General features: G+C 33.9%; 1 protein-coding gene across 1 annotated transcript; it reads left to right on the top strand.

The window, feature by feature from the left end:
• Positions 1 to 461: 461 nt before the first annotated feature.
• Positions 462 to 20,648, top strand: IL18RAP (interleukin 18 receptor accessory protein). The gene is given in 11 exon segments (XM_051990553.1): positions 462 to 564; positions 1,108 to 1,441; positions 1,538 to 1,721; positions 6,762 to 6,912; positions 9,242 to 9,313; positions 11,230 to 11,353; positions 12,493 to 12,644; positions 13,899 to 14,036; positions 19,984 to 20,157; positions 20,292 to 20,601; positions 20,603 to 20,648. Coding segments are annotated over 11 exon segments (1,758 nt in total). The 5' UTR covers positions 462 to 491.
• Positions 20,649 to 24,522: the final 3,874 nt, after the last annotated feature.

Here is a 24,522-nt window from a genome sequence, read left to right as displayed (position 1 = left end):
TGACTTTAATATTCTAAAATTTTTCTTTAGCTATAGTCATCTCTTTTGGAAACCACAATGTAGAATCTTTCAAAGGATCAATGGAAACAATCTTTCTAGTTGAGAAAAAGTCCAGAAGAGAAATTTAGCCCCCTTGAAATGGAAAAATTTTAAAGGGTTAATACTACACAATGGAATTTCTGACACATTCTCTTTGTAAGATCTTTATGAAACTGTATGTAATATGAAACTATTACATATCATTTACAGTGTTAAAGTCAAATTGTTTTTCCAAAGAGCATTAGACATAAGAGCCTTATATACTCTGAGTTTTGTCAACCCAGAACTTCCTGTGTGACTTTTGTTGTGAAATTGGCCTCTATTTCCTCATTTCCCATTTCTCAATTTAGACAAATAAAGGAGGTTATGAAGATGAACATCTAATGCATTTTATATTATGATCTTTCACCAGCCTGGAAATACTGAAGCAAAGCAAGAAAACTGAAACTACAATGTTTTCTTTGTATTGCATCCTTTTTTGGCTTGTCAGAAGGATATTAGTAAAAGGAGACGTTGATTTATCAGGTAAGGAAATAATTTTTATTTTCCATTTTGTGGTGAAAATCCTAAGTAATAAATGATATATCAATATAATTAGTATGCTATATTCACTTACTTGATTTTTTTCCTCCCTTTAAAGAGGATTTAAAAAAAAAACCAACAACTTCTACAATAGGAAAACAGGGATTAGAAAATATGGGAATTGTTTCTAGCTGCTGTAGTGAACACATTGGCTTCCATTTACTGCAACTGGGAAAAACTGTGAATCATGATTAGGCTGTCTATTTCTTACTTTTAGTAAATTGGGTGGTTCAGATGTATTATAGTACTTTTATTGAGCCTTCACAGAAACAATTACCATGTTTGAGAAGTGTAGCTATTCTTTATTAAGGTAGTGTAGATAGGAAAATAAAAATTTTATTTTGTGATATAGGCATAATTACATAAGCATATACCAAGTTTAAACTGCTGTCAAATCAGATTGCAGGAGATATTGTTATTCCTATCAAATGGAATCTAACTACATGCTTATTAATTTTTAGAATTCTCTATTACTCTCTTTTCCAGGTTGTCCTTCTACAGAAAGTACTTGGAGATATCTTGCAAGGAGTGGAGAGAAGTTTTTATTATTTTGTGATGTTCCTAGACAAGGTCTTTGCCACAAGAGAAATCTTTCAAAGAAACAGTGTAGTAGTACTGTATACCAAGGAATCAGTTATTCATCTGACATCCATTGGTACAAACAACCTCAGAATGGATCACAACCATATGCTATTCAGAATAACCACCCTCGCATCATATGGGAAAATAATTCACTTCAATTTTCACCAGTTGGTTTCAATGATTCTGGGTCTTATATCTGTACAATCAAGTATAAACCAAATCCTGTAAAAGAGTCCAGGTAATGCTCATTCATTTCAGATTTGAAAATACTATTTAATTTTTATTTTATTTTCATGAAGTAAATAAGTTTATTAGAGCTTGTTGTCTTTTCCAGGAAATCAAAGGAGATGAATTGTTTTCTTAAAATAATCTTAGAAGTTCAACCAAAGGAGAAGACACCCTGTATGGACTCTATAAAAAATGAGCTATACCTTCTCATTGGTAGCACTGATTTAGTTCCTTGTCCTGCAGTGAACTGTGAGGGAGATTTACAAAGGGAAGACATAACATGGTACAAGGTAAGAATGATTGAATTGTGTCACCAAGAAATATCAGGTATAAAATACAAGTACCATTCTTGTAATGGGCAGCTCAAAGACTTAACTCCTAGATCTCCAAATTCTACAGAGCTGACCACAGAGACCCAGCAGCTCTGATGCCAAGGTAGATGGCTCATTCTTTAGTACTTATATGGAAATGTGCAAAAAGTGCCAAAAGATCCCACCTTTACAATTATGTTTTTAAGTTAAAGCATAACTCTAGAATATCTTTGTTGAAATGTAAATATGTTATAGGAGAGAATAACTCATATATCCACTAGCATCTGTCAATTTGATTTAGCTTAATTTATCAGATAATTAACTATCATGTGAGAAAACAGACATTGAAGGAGTAGAATATGTATGTATTTGAAGCAAATGTCAGGAAGCTGAGCACACATCAGGATAGGAGACAATATGTAGAAAAAAGAGGGCCTAGCATAGAACTTTGTACATATCCATAATTATGTCACATAATATGGAAGATAACTTCAGCAAAGGAGGCTGAATGGTCAAACAGATAAGCAAGGGAGAAGAATAAAAGTAAATGTCATGAAATTCCCAAAATGAAAAACATATCCAAAAGGAGCAGGTGGTAAAACAGAGTCAAATGCAGCAGATAGTTCAAGAAATATGAGGACTGAGAAAAGACCGTTAAATTTACCAAATAAGAGATCATTTATTGGTAACTTTGGAGAGAGTAGTTTCAGTTGTATGGTGAGGTGGACAATCAGATTGCAAAATATTAAAGAGGCAATAGTAAAAGCAAGCTTTTTCTAGAAATTTGGGAAAGAGAAGAAACATTAATTTTCCTACTTTACTGAGTTAATTCAATAAGAATAAGAAGTTTTAAACCACAGTAAGTATTGCAATTCTTTGCTTCTGGTATATTAGCTGAAAAAGATAATCACTAACTAAAAGATAGTGTAATGTCTCTATCCTAATGTAAAATTAGGACAATAAATTATGAGAACAGCATTTTGGTGCATGCTATTTGTTGAGTATAGGAGTTCTGAAAAGCAATAGGACAAAATCTTATTGGGTGTATACAATAAGTCTGAGACTAATATGGAGAACTTTCAGGAACCCAGGGTTACTCTTATGGCTAAGGAGAGGCAAACTGACATATATTAGAAAAACACATTAGGTTAGGCCTCTGTTGAACATCTAGCCCAGATAAAAACCCAATCTCAAAAAAAAAAAAAATCATAAGAATAGTAAAACTTTAGTTGATGTCCTAGGAGAATAATTAAAATTATAGCTTGCTAAGTAGATACTATTGTGAAACTCATTTTGAGATTTAAATTAAGTACAAATTAATGATTCATAATCATGGCATATTTTTGCCATAGTTTGATTTTTCTAGTTTTTTTAATCACCATTTTCATTACTTTTATTCCAAGAGTTCCTGCCCATCTAGTTACTTCTCCAATTTTCTTCCTGCATTCCTGTCAGCTAAGCAATGGCAAGTCACTTACTGAAACCTTTTAGTACCATCTACTTCTTCTTGTTACCTGAGTGACTGTATATAAATCTGGGGTTCAAGAATTATAGAATTAAAGCATATGATCTCTTAAGATTCCTTTCACTTCTGAATCTGTGTAGGTATATGATAGTATGTATGACACACCTTTAAGTTTAATCTTTATCATTAACATTTTCTACAATTATTTTCTTAAGTCTAAACAATGAACAAAGTCTAAACAATAAAACCTAACAATAAGTTCTAATAGTTTAAGTTGACTCTAGCATTCTTTTTTAGAAATAGTAATTTATTTTTTCCAATTACATATAAAGACAATTATTAAAATTAATAATCAATGTTATTAATAAATTAATAAATGATGATGAATGAATTAGTTGATAATATATAATAATAAATTAATAATAAATTTGAGATCCAAATTTTCTTTCTTCCTCTCTCACTATTCTCTAAGACAGTAAGCAATTTGATATATTTTATGTTTATTCAATTATGTAAAATATATTTTCACATTAGTCATGTTTTGAAAGAAGAAACAGGCCAAAAGAAAGAACTACAAGGAAAAAAAAAAAGAAAGAAAGAGAAGATAGCATGACTTGAGCTGCATTCAGACTCCATCAATTCTTTCTCTGGATGTTGATAGAATTTTTTCATCATGACTTCTTTGGAATTGTGTTACTGAGAAGAGAATTGTGTTACTATAATTCATTCATAGTTCATCATCACACAATGTTGTTACTGCATGTAATATTCTCCTGTTTCTACTTACTTCACTTTATTTTTTGTTCATGTAAGCCTTTCCAGGTTTTTCTGAAATTTGCTTGCTCATTATTTCTTACAGCACAATAGCATTCCACAACATTCATATACCACAACTTGTTTAGCCATTCCCCAGTTGATAGGCATTCTCTTGATTTCCAAATTTTTGCCATTACAAAAAGAGTTTCTGTAATTAAAAAAAAAATACATGTGGGTCCTTTTCTCTTTTTATGATCTCTTTGGGATATAGATTGAGAAGTGATCCTGCTGGATCAAAGAGTATGAAGAATTTTATGATCCTTTGGGCATAGTTCCAAATTGTTTGTCAGAATAGTCGGATCAGTTCACAACTCCACCAGCAATGAATATATTAGTGTTCTCATTTTCACACATTTTCTCCAACATTCATCATTTTTCTTTTCTGTAATATTAGTTAATCTGATAATTGTGAGGTGATATCTTAAAGTTGTTTTAATTTGCATTTCTCTAGTCAATTGTGGTTTGAAGTATTTCTTTATGTGCCTATGGATAGCTTTGATTTTTTTTTCATCTGAAAATTGACTATTTGACCATTTATCAACTGGGGAATGTTCAGCATACTCTTGATCCTATGATCCCCTTAGCTCCTTAACCTCCTAAGCTCTGGGGGAGCCTCAGGAAACATCTCTGCCCTTCTCTGCTTACCATATTGTCACTTAACCATTACAGTCTGCACATTGCAGATCCTTTCCCAGAATATAAAAATCGTCATTAGTAACCTGTGCCTAAAAGAGTCTTCTGCCTTGTAAGTGGGGATGAAAAGAAAAGAAAATCCACAAACTCCCTAGAATGAGAAGAAATAAATTCTTAGTCTCAAATGGAATCCTAAGCAAATTTTCCCTTAAAAACATTGTTTCCTAAGGTTTTACAACAACTTAATCATTTTGGATTTCTTTGACTTCACCTGCTTTTTCGTTTTCTTTTTTGAGTGTTGTCTTTTCCCTGTTAGATTTTAAGCTCTTGGAGGCAAGGGTATATATTTTTCATATTTGTATTCTAGCATATTTCCTAGCACATAGTAGATGTCTTTTACCACTATGTTCTCCTTCTACCCTATCTCACATGATGAATTGTCCTATCTCTTTACTGAATTTAAAGCCTTTACTTGTTAAAGTAAAAAAAAAAAAAAAAAAAAAATCCATTGTTTCCGCGAATATATTGCCCTCTGTCATGCCCATTCTTTTAGTTATTTTCAAACTTTTTCTTTCTATTACTTCATTCTGTTGTTTCTCCTATTTGTAAAAAAACAAGCAAACAAAAACTCCCGTACGCCTTTCATTTCTGCTATTGCCCTCTCTTCTGCTCTTTGTAGCTAAACTCACTGAAAAGCCTGTCTATGACAGGTGTCTCCACTTTCTCTCCTATCACTTTTATTTAACCTCTTAAAATCCAGCTTCTAACAATATCATTCCATTGAAACTCCAATCTCTAAAGTTACTAATGGTCTCTTAGTTGCCAAATCCAACGGCCTTATTCCCGTTGACCTGTCTGCATCTATCAACGTTGTTCATCACTTTCTCCTTTCTCTGTTCTCTAGATTGGGATGGGGATGTAGATCACTAGTCTCTCCTGTTTCTCCTCCTACAATTTGACCACTCCTCTGTTTCCTTTGCTATCTCTTCTCCCAGATCATGCCCCTAACTGTAGATATCCCTTAATGTTCTGTCCTAGACTCTTTTCTCTTTTCTCTTTATACTATTTCACTTGGTGATCTCAGCTCCCATGGGTGTAATTATTATCTCTATGCAATGGATTCTCAAATATACCTATCCTGCCCCAAACTTTCTCTAAAAATCCCATTTTCAACTGCCTTTCAGTCATCTTGAATTGGATGTTCAGTAAACATTTAACATCAATATGCTCCAAAAGAAATATATATTTTTATATGTACCTACTTATCTCCCTTCCTCCCCCACTTCTTTCCCTTTCCCCCCTATCTTTCTAATCCTTTTTATTATTGTAGATAGCAACATAATCCTCTCTCTCCCTCAGGCTTGCAACTTACAAGTCATCCTGAATTTCTTATTATCTCTCACCCATGATATCCAATCTATTGCCAAGACTTGTCAGTTTCAACTTCGCAATATTTTTTGAATTTATCCCCTTTTCTCCTTTGACATTGCCACCACTTATGGTGTAGGCCTTCTATCACTTCATGCCTTTATGATTGCAAAAGTAATCAGTTGGGTCTCTATCTCAATTCATCCCCTTGCCTTTTACATCCCCTCTTAATTCTAGTGTCTTCTGTTATATTACCTATTTATCCTACATAGTTTTCTTTCCATATATTTGTTTAAATATTGTCTCACCTTACAAGGGTGGAGTGCAGAGACTTTTGCCTCTTGGGATTTCCAGTACCTAGCACAGTGCTTGGAACATAATTAGTCCTTAATAGATGTTGATCGATTAGTTCATTGCTTAGTGTTTATTTATTGACTACTGAGTATTATTGACTAAAGTTGTAATGGTATAATACTTCAGAAATTTAAGCAGCTTTTTAAAAATCTGGCTAGTGAAAGGGAAAAGGGTCCAACTACCTCATATAGCATTGTTTCTATAGGAAAATACATTACAAGTTCCAAATCAATTTACAACTAAATTTTGATGTAAAAGTAGTTTGCAAGAATAGAACTTCTTATAATCTGGACTGACCAAATTATTAAGATCACAGGGAGTGGAACCACCATTATGAATAATAACATGTAAAATTGGATGATTTTTGTTTTCTCTTAAATTAGGATGGAAAGCTATATCCTAATCGGAGAAAAGCTTACATAGATTTTATAGAAATTTACTATCAAGATCATGGTGTGTATGTATGTGATTATAACCAGTTTGTTAACTCAACTTGGTGGATAATCAGAGCAGTTGTTGAAGTGAAAACTATTGGTAAGTATATTTAGTTCAATGAAATTCCTTAAAATGTAATATTGAGATTTTGACACACATTAAATTAAGCTAGTTGGTCTTAATGATTATCTATATGTAATAATTTTTTTTCTCTGAAGATATTTTTATTTGTTGTGTATGCTCACTGACTGAAGTGCATTCTTTCCAAATCAAAAAGGATCACTTTGGTTCTTGATTCACACAAGATCAGGGATTTCATACTGAGAAGCTACCATAATATCACAATAATTAGATGAAAGCCTTTGTCATGAAAAAAAATCACTATTTACATTTTTAAGAATGAATCAATAAAAAAGCTTTATTTAATTTCTCTCTAGAGAAGGATTTCCCCTCTTAAGTTTATAAATCCATGTAGTTTTAAAATTCACCTGAGATTTTAAAAATCTAAGAACAATTTTCCAACATTCATGTTATTTATGATTAAAATGTTCTCTTAAACATTAAGGTATTTATAATTTTCACTTAATTTAAAAAGCTGATAGCGTTCTCTCTCCATCTCCAATAAGAAATCATTCTGAAAATTTTCCCACAGACAGTCAGTACATCAAGGTTTAATACAATTTGAATAATCAAGAGAAAGAGCTTTAAAAATTGCAGGGGAGTTGGCCTAGATATTATTTGTAAGGCTAAACACTATTATCTTTTGAAGACAAGGGGAATTTTCTCCCTTTGTATTTTCATTTCAATTTAAATATTTTATTTTGGGGCAACTAGATGGTGCAGTGGAAAGAGCACCAGCCCTGAAGCCAGAAGGACTTGAGTTTAAATCTGGCCTCAGACACTTAACATTTCCTAGCTGTGTGCCCTGGGCAAGTCATTTAACCCCAATTGCTTCAGGAAAAAAAAAAATAAAAAAAAATAAATGTTGTTTTCATTTTGCAGTGTCAAAGTTTAAAATTCTCCTATTTTTTGATATAAAAATTTCATTTTCAAATATTAATATTTTCAAATTAACTTAACTATAAGGCTATACAATTTCCCATTTTAAAATTATTGCCAAAATATTTTTATTCTTATTCAAATTTTTTTTCTAAATTCATACACATTTTTTGCATTCTTACAGAAAAATAAACCCTTTCCAAATCACACTATATACATCTTAAAGGCAAAATTTACAACATTTTTTTCCAGTAATAAAATATGTCTTAGTCACATAGGTTAGGGAAAGGTTAATTCAAGGGCAAACAATATAAATCATTGCTATGGCATGGTTCCAATTCAATCCAAAATCTTTTTCATAATCAGTACCCCAAAAGTTTCAGTGAAGTTTGAACTATTAGAGTTTTCAAATCATTTTATCTGCAAAGATCATATTAGTAAAATAAAAGAAATAATTTCCCAGCCACCTTCAGATGTTCACTCAAATTATTTGTTTTCTAGAGTAATAATAATAATAATACTAGTATTTATAAATTGTTTTAAGGCCTACAAAGAGCTTTATAAATATTCTCTCTTTATCCCCATAACAACCCTGGGGGGTAGATGCTATTATTATCCTAATTTTACAGATGAGAAGATTGAAATAAAACGACTTACCAGGAACACACAGTTAATAACTTTCTGTGGTTACATTTGAACTTGGATCTTCCTGACTTCAAGTTAAGTGTTCTATCTTCTGTGCCACCTAACTACCTAACTATAACAGTTGCCATTCCAACATCTTTCCTTCCCCAAATAGTAAAAGTTTTTTTGGATGTCTTATATGAAAACCAACAACAAGAACTTACCTTAGCAGTTGCCTATAAAAGGAAAAAAAAAGGAGGCTGCTATATGGTTTAATGATAAAACTTTGGGCCTAGAGTCAGGAAGACCTGAATTCAAATCCGGTCTCACACACTTATTATTTGTGTGACCTTGGCACGTCACAACCTCTGTTTTCCTTAAGCCACTGAAGAAGGAAATGGCAAACCACTCCAGTGTTTTTGCCAACAAAATTGCATGAACAATAGGAACCACAGGGTTATGAAAAATCTAGCCTAAATGATTGAACAAGAACATCAAGGAAAATAAGTTGACACTGAAAATTATCAAATGTATTGTAGTATTCCCTTACTGAGTCTTTGGAGAATATACTTTCATTTCAATGGCTTTACAATAAAAACCCCAATCATGACTCCCAACATACAACCCAACCCAACCTAACACTACACAATCAAAAAAACTTGCTATTCTAGTATTATGGTACTGGGAATTGATGAGGGAGGATGAAAATTTGAAATACTTGTCCCCAAATCAAAACCTTGTTCTAAAATAAACAAATTTGTCAGTTTTCCTAGTGCAAAGAGTAAAGCTTTGTTTTCTCTTTCAGTGAAAAATACTTTATCCATACCAATCATTTTGGATCCAACACATGACATGTTCACATTAGAAGTGGAGCTTGGTAAGTTGTACCTTTTCTCCCTGTGCCATGTTCCTTATTTTCCTTTCTTCTACGAGAACTATCATCTCTCTATGGCAATGTTTATCTTTGAGAATAACTCCCTTGGAATTAATGAAAAAAAAAATCAAATGAAGGTGGCCTAGCTGTACCAGATCTAAAACTATATTATAAAGCAGCAGTTACTAAAACCATCTGGTATTGGCTAAGAAATAGACTAGTTGATCAATGGAATAGGTTAGGTTCAAAGGACAAAACAGCCAATAACTTTAATAATATAGTGTTTGACAAACCCAAAGACCCCAATTTTTGGGATAAGAACGCATTATTTGACAAAAATTGCTGGGAAAATTGGAAATCAGTATGGCAGAAACTAGGCATTGACCCACACTTAACACTGTACACCAAGATAAGGTCAAAATGGGTTCATGACCTAGGCATAAAGAATGAGATTATAAATAAATTGGAAGAGCATAGGATAGTTTACCTCTCAGACCTGTGGAAGAGGGAGGAATTTATGACCAAAGAAGAACTAGAGATCACTATTGACCACAAAATAAAAAATTTTGATTATATCAAATTGAAAAGTTTTTGTATAAACAAAACAAATGCAGACAAGATTAGAAGGGAAACAATAAACTGGGAAAACATTTTTACAGTCAAAGGTTCTGATAAAGGCCTCATATATAGAGGCCTTTATATATAATATATATATTATATATATATATATATATAAAATATATAGAGAATTGACTCTAATTTATAAGAAATCAAACTTATAAGAAATCAAACCATTCTCCAATTGATAAATGGTCAAAGGATATGAATAGACAATTCTCAGACGAAGAAATTGAAACTATGTATAGACATATGAAAATATGCTCCAAATCATTATTAATCAGAGAAATGCAAATTAAGACAACTCTGAGATACCACTACACACTTGTCAGATTGGCTAGAGTGACAGGGAAAGATAATGCGTTATGTTGGAGGGGATGTGGGAAAACAGGGACACTGATACATTGTTGGTGGAGTTGTGAACACATCCAGCCATTCTGGAGAGCAATTTGGAACTATGCTCAAAAAGTTATCAAACTGTGCATACCCTTTGATCCAGCAGTGTTTCTACTGGGCTTATGCCCCAAAGAGATACTAAAGAAGGGAAAGGGACCTGTATGTGCCAAAATGTTTGTGGCAGCCCTGTTTGTAGTGGCTAGAAGCTGGAAAATGAATGGATGCCCATCAATTGGAGAATGGTTGAGTAAATTGTGGTATATGAACGTTATGGAATATTATTGTTCTGTAAGGAATGACCAGCAGGATGAATACAGAGAGGACTGGTGACACTTACATGAATTGATGCTAACTGAAATGAGCAGAACCAGGAGATCATTATATACCTCAACAACGATACTATTTGAGGATGTATTCTGATGGAAGTGGACCTCTTCGATAAAGAGAGCCTTAATTGATCAAAGATGGACAGAAGCAGCTACACCCAAAGAAAGAACACTGGGAAATGAATATAAATTGCTTGCATTTTTGTTTGTCTTTCCGGGTTATTTATAACTTCTGAATCCAATTCTCCCTGTGCAACAAGAAAACTGTTCAGTTCTGCACACATATATTGTATCTAGGATATACTGTAACCTATTCAACATGTAAAGGACTGCTTGCCATCTGGGGGAGGGGGTGGAGGGAGGGAGGGGAAAAATCGGAACAGAAGTGAGTGCAAGGGATAATGCTGTAAAAAATTACCCTGGCGTGGGTTCTATCAATAAAGTTATTAAAAAGTTAAAAAAAAAAAAAAAACAGAGAATAACTCCCTTGTCTTTTGTACTATATACAACCTCAGTCTCTCCATTTGTATAATGATTATATTCTTCCTTCCTCTTCCTTTTTCCCTCACTGGTTTCCAGGAAAACCATTGATTCTTGAATGCAAAGCACGTTTTGGCTTTGAAAGAAATTTTAATCCTGTGATAAAATGGTATGTGGAAGATGCTGAGCGTAATAAGGAAGAACTAAAACAAGAAAACAAAAGGTAAAATGAAAATCCAGTGAAATTAAATTCCAATTTTATTAAATGTCTTATCTTCTTAAATTTCAATTTCATCATCTGTAAAATGAAATAAATGTCCCAAATGTCTTAGTGTAGAGGTGGGGAAAAGAAACTTTGATATAGTGCCAGAGAAGACATTCAAACCTAGGGCTCTTAACTCCCAATCCTGTAAATTTTTTTAACTAGATGATTAAAGTTTGGCTTTCCTCAGCGCTACTGCCACTTCCAGAGCATGATTCCATGATTCTATAATTCAGAACAAGCAACTATACAGATTGAAGGACCCTGTGATCCTTCTAGATACCTTTCTGATGATGAGTTAACAAAAAAGGTTTTCTGAGGAATGGATAGTTTCATTAGGCTAAGTTTCCTTCCCAATTCCTATATAAGGCAACGAAACTTCAGATTCAATGGAAGGGAAAATCACAGTGCTCACTTCTCTGTTCTGACTATCCTGTCCACGGTTTTTACCTTTTCACCAACTAGAAACTACCATGCCTTTACTCTTATTTAACTGCTCATCAAACAACTTGCTTTTTTTTTTTTTTTAAGCTTGTCAATGCCCTTAAATCCAAAGGTCCAGTAACCCTACCCTGGACCCATGGTAGGCACCCATTAAATGTTTATTGATTGACCCACAAGGTACATCTTTGGTAAAGGTACTCACTATTCTGATTTTTAATCTATATCATCATAATCAGACTTCAGAACAAGAGAATTTGGCATAATAATCTTATTCTGACTTCTTATTCCTATTAAATACATCCAGATTCAATCATAAAGCTATTGAATCAAAGGGTCTAGATGGACAAGAGAATTTAGAAATTAAGAAATTATAAATTAGAAATTTTGAATTTAGAAAGACTTCAGTCTTTGGGAGAGTGACTTTTACAAGTCATATAGGTAGTGAGTAACAAAGCTAGGGATTCAAAGCTAAGTTCTTTGACTCCAAATTCCATACTTTCTTTCTACTTTTTAACACTTTTGGGATAAATTTCATTCTTATGAAATTATAAGTATTGGATGATAGCTGAGATGTCAGAGTGCTCAACAGGTGCCAACATGTATTCTTTGCATAGGTAATGTCTTGGGAACATGACAAGAGTATCTTTTTTTCCTAGTATCATAAAACAAGTGGAGTGGGAAACTATCCATTACACTGCCTACTTGAAGAAAGTAACTAAAAAGGATCTACTAAGGAATTTTGTATGTTTTGCACAGAATTCTGTGGGAAATAGTACACGAACCATCAAGCTGAAACAGAAAAGAGGAGGTAAACCCCAAAGCATCATTTTAGAGATTTGGTCTGTCCGTGTCTACAGGGAAGTGGGCATGAGATAGACTTTGTTAAGGAGAAATCCACTTCTATGTTCAGTTTCACTTCTAGCTAATTGCCCACCCCTGAGGACTAATCTTATTATTCATATTTATTAGAAAGAAAGGGAGAAAAAAAAGAATTAACCATTTATTAAGCACCTTCTAAATACTAGGAAACATATAAAATGTTTTATAAATATTACCTCATTTAATCTTCATAACAACCCTGGGAGATAGTGCTATTATTATCCCATTTTACATTTAAGGAAACTGAGGCAGAGAGATTAAATATTTTGCCTAGTATCATACAACTAGGAAGTGTCTGAAGCTGAATTTGAACTTGGTTTTTTCTGTCTTTAGGCTCAGGGCTCTATCTGCTAACTTCCAGCAGGACTAGTCTTTTATTGAACAAGTGAGAGCTTATGTAATAAGTAATAAAGTAATGTACTACTTTATGACAAATTTGTAGGAATAAATGTCCTCAGGGTTCCTGGGCTTCCTCATTCATTCCAAGCATGATAAGTATATTATTTTAGAACTGAAAGGGATCTTGACTAACTTTTAAGATGAGAAAACAAGCCCAAAGAGATTAAATATATATAATATAAATATAACTTAGATCACATAGCTATTAAGTGGCAAATTAAGATCTAATACCAAATCCAAAACTCACTGTACATCTAACACTGCCTTTCTTCTAACTTTCTCTCAAAAGTTAGCATGTAACTATGGTGAATGCTGCCAATGGAAGAGTTTTTGTGAAAATGATAGTAAACTAAAAGGAATTAATAATATGGGTCCCTTTATCATCCATTGTAATGCAAATATGGTCTTTTCTTAGACTAGGGCATCTTAAACTTTTTCTACCCATGACTCCTTTTTGCCTGGAAAATTTTTACATAGCCGTATGTCAAATCTGAGCTGAGGTGTTTCTGGCAGTGCTTGTGCATGCTCATTATAAAGTGCACATGTTTTGTGTTCAGAACCAAAATTGCAGTGACGTCATGTTTTGCTAGCTAATGCTAGCAAAAACACCTCAGATTTATTACAAGTTTGATTTTAAATTACTTTTTTGTTGCATTTAGAAACCTATTATTGTTACCAAATTTTTCATGACCCTCACATTCCCCAAATTTAGGAAACTTTGCTCTATACCTAGTGCTATAAGAGTATCAATGGACAATAATAACTGCAATTTTTTTCTTCCTAGTGTTTTTCATATACATATTATTTGGCATCACTATAACACTAGTAATAATCCTCATGGCAAGTGCATTCATCTATCGTTATTGGGTTGAAATAGTCCTTTTGTACCGAACTTACAAGGCCAAGGATGAAACTCTAGGAGGTAAGTTCTGCAGCCTTGGACTTTTTTCTTAAGGAACCAAAATACTTATTTTTGAAAAATTTATAATCAATAGTGACTGAATATTTGAAATTTGTTTTAGAACTGATGAATTCAGTTTAAAGTACATATTTTTATTTTCTTTATTTTTCTTGCTTTTTAATTTGCAACATTGCTAATATGGAAATATGTTTTGCATGACTTCACATGTATAATGCTTGTTTTCTTAATAAGTAGGGGAACAGGTGGAGGGAGGAAGAGAACTTGCAGCTCACAATAAAAAAATGAATGTTTAAAAAATATTTTCAGTCACTGGGTTAATTGATTTGGTAATATTTGGGGTTTTTTTGAGAGGAAAATGACCTTTATATTCCTATAGTCTTTGTGGAGATTGGTCCAACATATATTCTAGTGCTATAGCAGAGTGTATTTTTAGCAAGAATCCTACCAAGAATGTCTAGTTTTGGCTTGTATTTAGTAGGATCATTCTGACATAAAACAGTTGTTATCTCTATGAGCTGTGTGCAGCTGTCATCTCTATTATGGGTACTGGACTATCTCAGGCACTGTACAAGCTATATAGTGGATTCTTAATATAGTTATTACTTTCTTTTACCTTACTTGAATCATGTTCCCTAATTATACCATTAGCCAGAGTAGTTTTCATATTTGTGAAGGGGCAGCTGGGTAGTAAAGTGGATAGAGCATTGGATCAGAAATCAAAAAGATTGATTTCAAGTTCAAGTCTGACCTCAGATACTTACTAGCTATGTGACCCTAGGCAAGTTACTTAACTTCTTCCTGCATACAACTGAAGAAAGAAATGGCAAAGCCTCCAATTTCTTTGTCAAGAAAACCCCATCAACAGCTGTGTTCAGGGATTTCCCCTCTTGACCTCTTTTTGCCTGGGAAATTTTTACATGACTCTATCTCAAATCTGAGATGAAGTGTTTCTGGCAATGGGCTCACAAAGAGTCAGACTTGATTGAACAGCTGAACAATAAGTACTTATGAAAAATATTGGGGTGTTATATATGAGATAGGCCAGTATTACTAGATTGTAGGGTATGTGGAGGGAGATAGTCTTGTTTTCAAAGACTTAAAAGAAAGGAAGTAGGGGCAGCACAGTGGATCAAATACCTGCCTAGAGTAAGGAAAAAAGTAAGGAAGGGCCCAAGATGAAAAAAGCTTCATGACAATATTTGATATTAATAATGAAAGAGAACCATTTGAGGTTTTTTTTTGTTTGTTTTGCTGAAGCAATTGGATTTAAGTGACTTGCCCAGAGTCACACAGCTAAGAAGTATTAAGTGACTGAGGCGTTTTTGAACTCAGGTCCTCCTGACTTCAGGGCTGGCACTCTATTCACTGTACTAGCTAACTGTCCAACCATTAGAATTTTTTAAACAGTGTGGTGATGTGCACCTACCTACATTTGAGAAAGTCAGTTTGGTAGCTGGGTTGATGGTATACAGTAGGGAAAGACTTGAAATAAGGAGAGCTTATTTAAGTATTAGTCCAAATGAGAGGTCATAAAGTCATGAAGTAGGCTGCTACTTGTATGAATGAAGGGAAAGAAAAGTTTGTGAGATATATTGTAGAGAAAAAATTATGGGATTTGCCAATTGATATTTTGTGTTTAAGAGAGAGGAGTCAAAGAGAATACTGTATTTAAAAGTTCATGTGATTGGGAGGATGTCTAGGATGACTAGGATGTCCTAGTCAGTAAGAGGGATGTCTAGACAAGAGGAGACCTCATCAACCTGAACTATGCAGTTTTAGTAATTGGTTTAAAAATGATCTTTCAATTTAACAGGTATATACTACATACTAAAGAGAATTACAGTACAATTTTTTCCTTTTTAAAATTATTTATTGTCTCAGTTCTACAATCATTTTTATAAGACTTTGAGTTACAAATTTTTCTCCTCTCCTCCCACCTCTCTTCCCTAAACAGCAAGTAATCTGATATAGATAATTTATGTACAATCATATTAAACATATTAGTCATGTTCTTAAAAAAAGAATCAGAACAAAAGAGAAAAACCATAAGAAAGAGGAAAATCAAACAAAAGTTAAACTAGTATGCTTTGATCTGCCTTCAAACTCCATGATTCTTTCTCTGGATGTGGATAGCATTTTCCATCAAAACTCATTTTTGGAATTGTCTAGAATCATTGTATTGCTGAGAAGAGCTGAGTTATTCATAGCTGATCGTCGCATAATGTTATTTACTCTGTACAGTGTTCTAGTTCTGCTCATTTCACTCAGTATTAGTTCACTTAAATCTTTGCAGGTTTTTCTGAAATTCACCTGCTCATTATTTTTTATAGCACAATAGTATCACATTACATTCATATAACACAACTTGTTCAGTCATTCTTCAACTGATGGGCATCCCCTCAATTTCCAATTCTTTTCCACTACAAAAAGAGTAACTATAAATATTTTTGTACATATGGATCCTTTTTGTGGTGGTATTGGATCAAAGGGAATTTTTATAGCTCTTTTGAAGTTTAATTTTAAAGTTTTATAGCCCTTTGGGCATAGTTCTAAATTGCTCTCCAGAATAGTTGGATCAGTTCACGATTCCATCAATAGCACAAAAACTTTTTTTTTCATTTTGCAAAGTGAAGTTAACCAACTCCAAAACATTCAAATGGTTTTTAATTTTTTTTTTCATTGTAAGATTCTGACAGTGATTTAGTGACCAAGTAACTGACTTTTAAAGTCAAAGCAATTATTTAACACACTGCTCCTCATTTTTTATCTGCAAAATGAGGGAAGGGAGATTAAAAACCAAATGACAGTAAGATCTCTTCAGCTCTTAGATTCTTTTTTTTTTTTTTTTTTTTGCCCTTTTGTCCTAAATTTCAGTGTCATATTTTTAGAACAGTAATAGAGTGCCCTCTGCTGGCATAATGCTGAAATTTTTTTAATCCCAGTTAATTTATTTAATTTTTTTAAAAGCATTTACTATTTACCAGGTCTAGGTGATATAGTAGATGTAATGTCAGGTCAAAAAAGACTCATCTTCCTGAGTTCAAATCCAGCCTCAGGCACTTAGCACCTTGTAACTCTGGGCAAGTCACAACACTATTTGCTTCAGTTTTTCATTTGTAAAACTAAGCCAGAGACATGACAAATCACTCCAATATCTTTGCCAAGAAAACTCTAAATAGGATTACAAAGAGTCAGGCACAGCTGAAGTGACTGAATAACAGCAAGAGAGAATCTTGGAGGACATCTGTAATTAGCAGATAAAGCATGAATGAAGACCCACTAACTAAGAAGTCATGCAGGTGGGGGAAAAAAGGAGGGAAAGAGAAAAAAAGCTACAGAAAGGTCAAGAAGGATGAGGACTAAAAAAAGAAAGGGAGAAAAAAGCCATTGGACTTTGCAATTAAAATATTATTGGTAATGTAGAAGTTCAAAGTGCCAATCAACCAAAAAGTATTTATTAAATAACTACTACAATAAGAGTTAAGGGATACAAAGACAAAATCAAAATGCCCTTTAAGGCTTACCTTTTAATGGGAGAGATCTATATACATCTATATCTATATATCTCTACATATAATTTAGATGCAAAATAGATACAAGGGACCAAAAAATAAAATAAAATTGAATTAAAAAAAAAAAACTAAAGTATATACAACGTAATCATAGAGGGGAAGGAATTATCAGAAGGTACCAGGGAAAGCATCTGCCAGAAGGTCCCACTTGGGCTGAGGCTGATGTAAAGAAGAAGGGTATACCATACAAGGCAAAGTTGGAGAGATGGGAACATTATATTTGAGGAATAAGGAGATCAGTATTGGTGGAATATAAAGTGTGAGGAAAGGAGTAATATTTAAGAAAATCAAAAAGTTACAAAAATTGGGTTAGGAAGAGCTTTGGCTGTCAAATGACATGTTCAGACTTCTCTGTTAGAAAAATCATTTTGGAAGCAATTGAAGATGAATTGGAGTGGAGAAAGGCAGATCAATTAAAAGATGTTCTAATAGTCCAGGATAAAGCAATTTCAGTTAAGTGGTGAGGTTAGATTGTAGATTAGAAGATGGGTGGGGTGGGGTGAGAGGGAACTGAGAGGAGAAGTGCACTCAGTGTAGATGATTTGGGATAAATGATTTTTCCTAGAAGCTTGACTATAAAAAGGAGTAGATGTAGAAAATGCTGGCTTTGAAGGAATGGCCGAGTCAAGTAAAGGTTTTTAAGGATGGGAGTTGCTCAGCTATTATTGTAGATAGTAGGAAAGGAACCATGGGAAAAAGTCTGAAATTGAGAGAGCTATGTGATGATAGGAAGAGAAAGCTAAAAGAGGAGACAAGAGGGACAAGATCAAAAGGTCAAGCTGAAGGACAGACTCTAGCAAGGAGAAAGACCTCTCCTTCAGAGACTAAAATAAAAATGAGAGAATAGAGGGATAACATTAAGGATTTTTAAGACAGAGAAACTAGGGAGGAAGTAACTCTTGTCAAATGAACTCAATTTTCTCAATAAAGTTTTAGTTTTCTTTTAAATTACTTTGGTAGTTCAAAAGACCTGATATTTCAATGTTGTGGGCATTTATTGAGTCACAGAATCACACCATTTGAGTGGCTGTCCAGGCTTTTCTTGAAGACTTTAAAGAGAGAACTTACAACTTCTCAAGATGAAAGAATATACCATTTCTAAATAAGTCTCCATGATTTGCTACGGTTAGAAAAGTCTATCACTCTATGGTCAACCTTCTCATGATGAATCTCTGAACTTAACTAGTTTTATCCTCACTAAGCTGGCTCACTAATCTAACCGGTTTCACTAAGTGCACACTCCATGTACAGGCTTATACTTGGGGCCTTTTTAGCTTGGAAGGACTTGACAAAGGTTTAACTCTGTTTTTGAAAGAAAACAAACTCACCTCCACACCTTAATAAATCATGAGAATGAGACTTTAGTGGCAGGCTTTTAAAATTGCTATCAAATTGGGTTAACTAAAACCTAAGCAAAGTTTGGTGACAGTAGAATTCCATTGTTTTGAGGTTATATTATAAAATACCTGCTGAGCTATATAATATTTGTAAATGAATAGAAACCAAAAAGTATGCTAAGTGAACCAAAAAAATATAAATGGACCTAGTGATTTTAAAAGGAAGAGATAACCTCTCTTTTCTAGAGTTTTTTCAGGCTCAAATATAAAATGTTTTGTCATTTAAAGTCCTAACCTACTAGGGTTTTTTTTTTTTTTTTTAATGTATTTCTAGTTTTCTTACACTTTACTGCCTTCATGTATTCTCTGATCTAGCAACTGGTCTTCTTTACTATTCCTTGAATACAATCTTCCTTCTCTCCACCCTGGACCTTTTCATTGACTAACTTCCATACCTGGAATGTTTTCTTTCCTCATCTCCATCTCTTGGTTCTTTTTAAGACTCAGCCCAAATCCTATTTTCTTCATTTGCTGCATCACCTAGCTGCCCTATTAATTAGTAATAAATAATAAATGTGATTCATAATGAATCAACAATTCATATAGTATTTGAAGATTTGCAAAGTATTTCACATTTATTTGTCTATTTGATATATGAAAAATGTATACAAATGTACATTTTTTTTCTTGTACCCTATGTAAACATTTGAATGTCTCTATTTTATATGATGGACAGCTAGGTGGCCTACTGAATAGAGTGTTGAATGTAGAATCAGGAAGATTGATTTTTGTGAGTTCAAATCTGTTCTTGGACATATACTGTGTCACCCCAAGGTCACTTAACCCAGTTTGCCTCCATTTCATATACTGTAAAATGGAGGAGAAAAAAAGTACACTTTAGTATCTTTACCAAGAAAATGATGTTGCAAATACAAATGGAATCACAAAAAATTAGAAGCAACTAAAACCAGTCAATTATACATGATATTAAAATAGAAAATGGATTAATTCCTTTTCCCATCCCTCTTTCCCCATCAGATAGAAAAGAATTTGATGCCTTTGTGTCCTATGCTAAACAAGACTCCTTTGATAACCTGGACCCTTCATTTCTGAATGAGGAGAGCTTTGCATTGGATTTACTCCCTAAAGTTTTGGAAAAAAAATATGGATACACCTTGTGTTTGTTTGAAAGGGATGTGATTCCAGGAGGAGGTAAGTGGGATAGGTAGAATTTCCTTTCTTACAAGACCAAGAAAGTCTTACCTGACTTTCTTAGTACCCTCTGGATTTCATGGAGGACATCAAGATCTGATGCTTGCTTCTTTTCTTTGTTTCTTTTTCTCCAGCTTACACAGAAGATATTGTGAAAATCATCAAGCAAAGTCGGAGAGTCATTTGTGTCCTGAGCCCCAGATATGTGAGCAGTCCTGCTGTTTTTGAACTTCAAGCCGCAATCAATCTTGCCTTGCAAGACCAAACACTGAAACTCATTTTAATTAAATTTTCTCCCTTCAGAGAGACAGATTCTTTACCTCACCGAGTGAAGCAAGCCCTTGCTGTACTCCCCACTATCACTTGGAGAAGTTCAAAATCAATACCTCCAAATTCCCGATTCTGGAACTGCGTCCGCTACCATATGCCTGTGAAAAACCGTGGGGCTAGAAGGAAAAAGGTTCAAGATTTTTCCTAGAATTTTTTCATAATTAAAAAAAAAAAAAAAAATCGCTATTTCAGAAACCACTGGGAGGCGCTACTGGCTCAAGGAATGGTAAAGTCAGAGGACCTGCCTTGCCAAGAGACTTCAAGTTAATACAATGGAAGTTTCCCCACAGGTCAGTGCTAGACCTGTGGGCATGGAGCTAAGGACATCACTGCACATCCTTAGTCTTTCTTCACTGGAGAGGAAGTACGTTCCCCAAACTCCATGTTGCCTCTGATATGGGAATGAATTCAACAGCAGAAAGAGAAATTACAAAAGCTAATCTATGTGCATAGGCAAATGCTGCCATTTAAAATGATGCTGATATGTTGTATATATGACTTTTTTTGTCTGTTAACAAAATCAAGTGAAAGTTTTACATTTGAAATGATTATAACCCTAGTTAAAGTACTATCCAGTTTTGAAGAGTTGGGAAGGAGGAGGTGTAGATGGAGCATTCAATGGGTATGACCACAAGGCAGAATCAGGAGTAGGATGTCCTTAACTACTCCAGCCAGTGACTAACAGGATAAGTAGCCAAGAGAGCAGATAAAAATAATAGGCAAATAGCATGAGGAAATGGAAAGGATTATGGAATAGAGATAAAAAGTTGGAGGGTGAAGGGTGAATTTTTAAAGTTACTTTAAACAAGCCTTTATAATTCTCTGGACCTCAGTTTCTTCATCTGTAAAATGAAAGATGTGCTATGTAAGTACAAAGGTCACTTCCACTTCTGAGATTTGATGATTTCATGAGTGGGAAAACCAGTAGTCAGAAATAAAAAACAGAAGACAATCAAGACTATGCTAGAGCCAACTTTCAGGAGTTTGGAAGAACTTATTGTTGAATTTTCAGTTTCAGCCCTGGAAATTGATTTGGTATATTATTTTGTAGATTTTAAAAAGTAATGGAGAAAATTCTAATAATGCAAATTAAACTTAAAAGTATGTTGTGTGTATTTTTTTTAAAAAGAGAACCAAATGTTAAATATCACTGAGTCTAGGATTCAGTCAAGAAAGTACTTTAAAAAAATAATCATTTATAGGACAGACAAATGCTAGGTAAAGAGTTTGTCTTTAACAGAGACAAGCCACAGCATCACCAACAGTAGCAATAACAATTCATTAAAGTTAAATGGCACTATGGAGTTGACAAAGAACTTTCTTATTATTCCATAGGATGTTCAGAATAACACTGTGAAGCAGACTTAGTTTTCATGGGAAGGAGCACATCAATCAGTAAACAAGCATCTATTAAGTATTTATTATATTCCAAATTGATACAAGAGCAAAAATGAAAGTCTTTACCTTCAAGGAGTCTCTCTCTCTCTCTCTCTCTCTCTCTCTCTCTTTCTCTCTCTTTCTCTCTTTCCATGTCTATCTCTCTGTCTCTCTCTCTTTCTCTCTCTGTCTCTCTCTGTCTCTCTCTCTCTCACATATTGGATAGAATATACACAAATGAAGATGTTCAAGGAATAGTAAGTAGACTAAGTTGGAGGAGCCTGGGGTATTTAGCCTGGAGGACAATAACAACAACAAAATGAATGGACTTGAATAGCTATTTTCAAATATAAGGAGTATAACATAACAAAAACTTAAAACTTCTTTTACCCATTGTGGTATATGAATGTTATGGAATATTATTGTTCTGTAAGAAATGACCAGCAGGATGAATACAGAGAGACTTGGAGAGACTTACATGAACTGATGCTAAGTGAAATGAACAGAATCAGGAGATCATTATACACTTCAGCAATGATACTGTATGGGGATGTATTCTGATGGAAGTGGATTTCTTTGACAAAGAGACCTAACTCAGTTTCAATTGATAAATGATGGACAGAAGCAGCTACACCCAAAGAAAGAACACTGGGAAATGAATGTAAACTATTTGCATTTTTGTTTTTCTTCCCGGGTTATTTTTACCTTCTGAATCCAATTCTCCCTGTGCAACAAGAGAACTGTTCAGTTCTGCAAACATATATTGTATCTAGGATATACTGCAACATATTTAACATATATAGGACTGCTTGCCATCTAGGGGAGGGGGTGGAGGGAAGGAGGGGGAAAATCGGAACAGAAGCGAGTGCAAGGGATAATGTTGTAAAAAAAAAAAAAAAAATTACCCTGGCATGGGTTCTGTCAATAAAAAAATTATTATAAAATAAAAAAAAGAAAAGAAAAGAAAAGAGAAAGAGAAAATACACACAGTGACGTTCAAAAAAAAAAAAAAAAAAACTTCTTTTACCCAAAGGGCAGAAATAAGACTATAGACATTTCAAAGAAAAACATTTAAATTTTATGTAAGAAAGAAAATCTATCTTATAATTAAGGGTGGAATGGGCTGCTTGAGTTCTTATTCACCAGAACTCTTCAAGCTAATGCAAAAAGAATGACTAATGGTTATAGAGGGAAATCCTTGTTCAATCATGTCCTTGAAACCCTTTAGAACTCTGAGATTGTGATTCCAACTTTACAAATCAGGTTCACAGAATTTTTAAGTGACTACTTACCTAAAGTTACACAGTTACTAAATGGAAGGCCTGCTACAAAACTCAGGTCTTCTGATTTCTAGTCCAGAGTTCTTTTGACTATATCATCAGTAAACAAACATTGTGCTGAGATAACTGCTTTCTGAGATAGGAACTCTTTGTATAGTTTCTAAATTGGTTTTACAGTATGGGCTGGAATAAGTACACAGCACTTAGAAAGAGATAAATAAGCAAAACATTTATTAAATATTTACCACATCCCAGGCACTATGTTAATCATTAGGGATACAAATACAAACAAGCCATACCATCAAAGACCTTTCTTTCTAATAAGAGAAGCTATTCCCTGGAAAGGAGAAAGAGGATTTAAGAGGGACAATGTAGCAGGAAAAGAAAAGGAGGAGTCAGGAGAGTTCAGGTGTGATATTAATCAAGCAATCAATCAAATGTTTATTAAATTAAACACCTGTTATATATTTATTAGGCAATCAGATGGCACAGTGGATAGAGCACTGAGCTTGGAACCAGGAAGAGGAATCTTCCTGAGTTTGAATCTGACTTCAGACTTTTACTAGCTATGTGATCTTAGGCAAGTCACTTAACACTGTTAGCCTCAGTTTCCTCTTCTGTAAAATGGGCTGGAGAAGGAAATAGCAAACCCTCCAGTATCTTTCCTAATAAAACCCCAAATGAAGTCACAAAGAGTTGGAGGTAACTGAAACAACTGAACAATAACAAAAACAGCCTATTATGTTTCATCAACTGTGCTAAACTGTGGGCATGCAAAAAGAGGCAAAAGATAGTTCCTGCCCTCAAGGAACTTATAATTTAGGAAAATGGGGTCCTTCTTAAAATGGTGGTTCCGGGAGAGAAGTCATAAATCAGGTGGGAAGGATCTCAGGATGGAGGATTCTCCAATGTAGCAATGTGGAAAGGGAAGAGAAAAAGGAAGAATCCAGAAAAAGAGTCCAACCATAAGTGCCGATGCATTGTTCTCCATATGGCAGGTGCTCATTAAATCTTTATTGAATGAATAGAGTCATAGATGAGAGAATAACAAACCTGATATAATTGAGGTTAACTGAATTCTACAGTCACTCTTTGATGACTCATAAAGGTGTGGAAGTGTTAGTGAGTACTTGAAGGTTGTGCTAGTAGAGCACAAGTGATGGCATGTTCTGCCTTGCTGGGAATTGCCATCACCTAATAAGGACATGGCAATAGAATATTATTGTTAAACATGGAAAGGCTCATCACCAGTCAGCTAGACTTGGTGATGAATTCTAAATAACCCCTAAAACAAAAAGAAACTAGAAATGATTCTCAGTATTAGGAAGTCCTTGTCTGCTTCTTTAGTCATGATGACCAACTGGTGGGATGCTAAGCA

Source organism: Antechinus flavipes, chromosome 3 (genome assembly GCF_016432865.1).
Source record: "Antechinus flavipes isolate AdamAnt ecotype Samford, QLD, Australia chromosome 3, AdamAnt_v2, whole genome shotgun sequence".
In the NCBI taxonomy this organism is placed as follows: domain Eukaryota; kingdom Metazoa; phylum Chordata; class Mammalia; order Dasyuromorphia; family Dasyuridae; genus Antechinus; species Antechinus flavipes.
Note: the sequence above shows the minus strand (reverse complement) of the source record. Positions and strands in the feature narration are given on the sequence as shown.